Source organism: Triticum urartu, chromosome 5A (assembly GCF_056163025.1).
Source record: "Triticum urartu cultivar PI428250 chromosome 5A, HENAU_Tu73, whole genome shotgun sequence".
In the NCBI taxonomy this organism is placed as follows: domain Eukaryota; kingdom Viridiplantae; phylum Streptophyta; class Magnoliopsida; order Poales; family Poaceae; genus Triticum; species Triticum urartu.
In genome coordinates, this window is record NC_141877.1 from 80,242,899 (window position 1) to 80,247,999 (window position 5,101).

Below are 5,101 nucleotides of genomic sequence, written 5' to 3' on the forward strand. Positions count from 1 at the left end.
CTTCGAGGAGTTTCGGTCCAGTCTCTGTGTCTCCGGCGACGCTTCGACTGCGGGGGGGGGGGGGGGGGGGGGAGGGGGGAGGGGGGGTTGAGTATATATTTTGTGTTGCATGTATTACGTGTTGCGGCCCACCTCCTAGTCATGTATAGTTGAAATTGATGCCTATACTGTACTTATATATACGTGCACCAGCACCCTATCAATACAACACGTATTACAAAACTATCCGTCTATAGTCCCTTTTGTTGCTGATGTCGTGCCTGCGTGCTCCTTCCTATGTATTTCTGCCTGAACTCGTGATTTATGTTTGCCACATTGTGAACTATGTGACTTACTCGCCTTGTTATGGGCATTATATTAATTTAAAGCGGGATGCTTCTTGCGTCTTCATTCTAAAGAAACCTAAGTCGTGGCATGAGGAAACTACATGAGCACCTTCCGTGTCAACTTGATTAGTTAGGCGTGAAAGTGACTTGGTAGGTCATAGCCATGCTCAGAGAAGCTTCCCATCACTACTTATTTTACTTGCCCGCCACTCTACTCGAATCCTGCAGCTTCCCTATATACTGTACTTATTGCCAACACTTGCATCTTACACTCACTCACTTCATTGAAACATCCAAAGCCGAGAAAACAGAGACATGGACAGCGCGACCTCGTCGTCCGGCGATGAGCGCGGCGGCGTGCACGTCCTGCTGGTGCCGCTGCCGGCGCAGGGCCACATGAACCCGATGCTCCAGCTCGGCCGGCGCCTCGCGTACCACGGCCTGCGGCCCACGCTCGTCGCCACGCGGTACGTGCTCTCCACGGGCCCGCCCCCCGGCGACCCCTTCCGCGTGGCCGCCTTCTCAGACGGGTTCGACGACGGCGGCATGGCCTCCTGCCCGGACCCCGTCGAGTACTGCCGCAGGGCCGAGGCCGTGGGGTCCGAGACGCTGGCGCAGGTCATCGCCGCCGAGGCGCGCGCCGGGAGGACGCCGTCCGTGATGGTCTACGATCCGCACATGGCGTGGGCGCCGCTTGTGGCGCGGGCCGCGGGCGTGCCGACCGCCGCGTTCATGTCGCAGTCGTGCGCCGTGGACCTGATCTACGGGGAGGCGTGGGCGGGGCGCGCGCCGCTGCCGATGGCGGATGGGAGCGCGCTGCGTCGCCGGGGCGCGGTGAGCGTGGACCTCGGGCCCGAGGACCTGTCGCCGTTCGTGGTGTCGCCGGGGCTATACCCCAAGTACCTGGACGTGTCGATCCGGCAGTTCGAGGGCCTAGAGCACGCCGGCGACGTGCTCGTCAACTCCTTCCGTGACCTCGAACCGCAGGAGGCGGAGTACATGGAGTCCAGATGGCGCGCCAAGACGGTCGGCCCGACGCTGCCGTCCTTCTTCCTCGACGACGGCCGCCTGCCGTCGAACAAGGCCTACGGCGTCAACTTCTTCAGCAGCGCCGCGCCGTGCATGTCATGGCTGGATCGGCAGCCTCCTTGCTCAGTAGTCCTCGCATCTTATGGGACGGTCTACAGCCTCGACGCCGGTGAGCTTGACGAGCTTGGAAATGGGCTCTGCGATTCCGGCAAGCCATTTCTCTGGGTCGTGAGGTCCAACGAGGCACGGAAGATATCTCAAGAGCTCCTTGGCAGGTGCGAGGAAAATGGATTAATTGTGCCTTGGTGCCCCCAGCTTGAGGTTCTCGCGCATAAGGCCATAGGTTTGAAATTGTCAATCTTTGATAAATAGGTCTAAACAAATACTACTAGTTATCTGATTGTCTTGCCAATAATATTGCCTACTTTGGATATGCAGGTTGCTTCTTGACTCATTGTGGATGGAACTCAACGACAGAAGCACTTGTTGCCGGCGTGCCAATGGTGGCGATGCCGAGGTCGGCCGACCAGCCAACCACGGCAAAGTACGTGGAGAGTGCATGGGGGATCGGCATGCGGATGCGGACAGATGAGAAAAGCTTGGTGAGGAGGGAGGAGGTAGAGAGGTGCATCAGGAAGGTGATGGATGGAGAGGGAAAGGTTGAATACCGTAAAAATGCGACAAAATGGATGAGGATGGCCAAAGAGTCAATGCAAGAAGGAGGAAGCTCTGACAAAAATATTGCCGAATTTGCGGTTAAGTATTTATCAAGATGAATTTAGGTCCAATTATCCACAACCACTCAATAGTCATCGCATACTATGTATGGACATGTTGATATAGTATTATTCCTCTTCACTTTACAGAGCAATGTCAACGCATTCACCGAGAAGCCTATAGCTAAGCTCAAGTTTTCTTGTCTGAGTGACCTTAATACAAATTTGTTTTCTATTGAGTTACCAATGGGTTGACTATACCTCGGCATATCGTCGACGTAAGGTTGTGGAGAATTAGATATGCTTGGTTTTATGCACATAGGTGTAAGCGCTAGATAAAGATGATCACTTGCTACCACCAAAACTTGATGCGGGAGTATTCAAAGTTTGAGTAAATTTCCTGTTTTTACACCATATTTGTGCTCCAGTGATAACTACTATCCTATTTTAGTAAAATTGCACCTAGTTACCCGATTTAAGAAGTTTATTTCACGTTTTGCCTCATTTGATGTCAGATCCTCCTAAGACCATTGTCACACTCATTCAGACCAGAAAAAGGGTGAAATTATATTCTCCAACTCTTCTAGACTATATTCTAATTAAATTACGCTATTAAAGTTTAGAGATCTCTTTAAGTTTATGATCTTAAATTAAATTTTGAAATTCAATTAACTTGAGTTTCATGTACTATAAAATGTTTAACATATTCAATATAAGATCTACAATTTGATCGGTTCTCCTAAGTTAATTTAACAACAAATCCTTCAGCCCCAAACAAGTTGGACTGGGCTAGAGTTAAAACTCATAAGATCTAGAAACCAACTCATGATCCTGGCACGTGAATAGCTAACTTACACGCACCCTTCCATGTCAAGTTTGGTCTACCATGACCTCTTTTGACATTATCAGCATGCTTTAACTGTCTGCAATGCACTAGAGCTTTTCAAGGCATGCGATGTATATACCCAAACCATATCAAACGATGTTGGATAAGCTTCTGTTCAATCGAAGCTAGCCCAACTCTGTCATGTATATCATCATTCCGAAACCGATCCTTTCTTGTGTGGCCACATATCCATCTTAGTATGTGCATCTCACTACACCCAACTATTGAACATGTCATATTTTAGTCAGCCAACACTCAGCGCCATGCAACATTGCGGGTCGAATCACTGTCCTATAGAACCTACCTCCCTTTTAGCTTTTACGGTACTCTCTTATCAAAGAGAAATTCAGAAGCTCGGCGCCACGTCATCCATCCAGCTTTGATTCAATGGCTCACAACTTCATCGATATCACCATCCTTCTGTAACATTGATCCAAAATATCGAAAGGTGTTCTTCTGAGGTACAACCTGCACATAAAGGCTAACCACCTCCTCATGCCAAGTAGTACTGAAACTGCATTTCATGTACTCCATTTTAGTTCTACTAGGCCTAAAAGCTTTCAATTTCAAAGTTTGTCTCCGTCGCTCTAACTTTCTGTTAACCCCCGCCCAACTATCATCTACTAGCACCACATTGTCCGCAAAGAGCATACACCATGGGATATCTCCTTGTATACCCCTTGTGACCTCATCCATCACCAAAGCAAAAAGATAAAGGCTCAAAGCGCTGACTCTTGGTGAAGTCGTATTTTAATTGAAAAGTCATCAATGTTGACATCACTTGTTCGAATACTTGTCACAACATTATTGTACATTTCCTTGATGAGGGTAATGTACTTTGTTGGGACTTTGTGTTTCTCCAAGACCCACTGTAGTGGTTCTAAGTCTGACAGTAGATTAGGGGGTACGTAAGAGGAGGCAAGATCCTAGCTAAGATGAAGTTGTGCACGCAAGATTTACGAGTTCAGGCCCTTCGCGAAGGAAGTAACAGTCCTACGTCTCGGTGCCCTGAGGCGGTCAACTGGATTATGCGTGAAGTTACAGGGGGTGCGAACCCTTGTCTCAGTGGTGGGGGTGGCTTATATAGAGTGCGCCAAGACCCTAGCCGGTCCATGTTACAAGGAGTTCAATGTACATAAAGGTGAGGCGTTACTGGTAATGCCAACAATAAAGTCATATAAATGATCATTAACACTACGGAGTGAACACCTGACCGTTGCCATTCTGAGTGACTTTAGATCTTCTGTACTCCGAGTGGTTTCTTATACGGTCGAGTGATGGTGTACTGGTCGAATGGAATTAGGCTATCCGAGTGGAGTTTTTGGTCGAGTGGGTTGCACTCTAAGGTGATTCCAGTCGGTAGAAATTATTGTGCTTTGAATGATGTTGATCTTTGGGTAGCGTCCTTGGGAAGGGTGTCTAGGTCAGGCCCATTACCCTACCCTAGGTACATGTCATCGTCATTAGCCCCCGAATGGATCGAGGTCTGAGGAAAGGAAGAGGTTGGAGGTAGTTCCGACTCAATTTTTATGCTCCAGAGGCATCTTGCTTGGGAAGGTGACCTATTTTTGAAACTTCAACCTTATTTTCAGTCGCCTTGATCCATTCAGAACCTGTCAAGTGAACTTATACTGGAACGCTTCGAGTGTTGGAGAGGAACGAAATCTTTGGCGTGATTGACTGCGCTGCCATCTCCGGATCTCACGGGATTCAGAATTTGGGGAAGCGCGCAGGACGGAGTGCGCCGCAGTAATCGGGATGGATTAGGCAAGGGCGCCTCGATTTTCGTGCCGCCTTTTTCGCCACGTACCGAGCGCACGTCTGTTGCGTGATTTGGCAGGATTTCTTGGGCCCGCGTGTCAGTCACTCGAAAATATGCAAATAAAAGACTCCGCCGCCGGTGAATCTGCACAGCGTTCCCCATTCTCCTTCTCCTCCCTCTGTTTCCACATCTCACACTCCGCAACTCTCGACACCACCGCACCACTTGTGTGAAGTCTGCGGCGATGGGGAAGGACAAGACGACGGCTCTGGAGCGCGCCGAGAAGGCGACGACGACGATGACGACGGCGGCGAAGCCGAAAGGGAAGAAGACGAGTCGGGGAGGATCCTCCTCGAGGTCTGGCCTGCCGCCCGGCTAGATC

General features: G+C 49.8%; 1 protein-coding gene across 1 annotated transcript; it reads left to right on the forward strand.

The window, feature by feature from the left end:
- Positions 1-551: 551 nt before the first annotated feature.
- Positions 552-2,314, forward strand: LOC125507955 (UDP-glycosyltransferase 79). Its single transcript, XM_048672499.2, has 2 exons — positions 552-1,698; positions 1,794-2,314. Exons 1-2 carry the CDS (start codon positions 642-644, stop codon positions 2,129-2,131), a joined length of 1,395 nt encoding a protein of 464 aa, XP_048528456.2. The 5' UTR covers positions 552-641; the 3' UTR covers positions 2,132-2,314.
- The last annotated feature ends 2,787 nt before the right edge of the window (positions 2,315-5,101 follow it).

Coding starts and splice junctions, on each gene's coding strand:
- LOC125507955 (XM_048672499.2), top strand. CDS start 642: ATGGACAGCGCGACCTCGTCGTCCGGCGATGAGCGCGGCGGCGTGCAC. Junction 1,699..1,793: donor TCTCGCGCATAAGGCCATAG/GTTTGAAATTGT, acceptor TTGGATATGCAG/GTTGCTTCTTGACTCATTGT.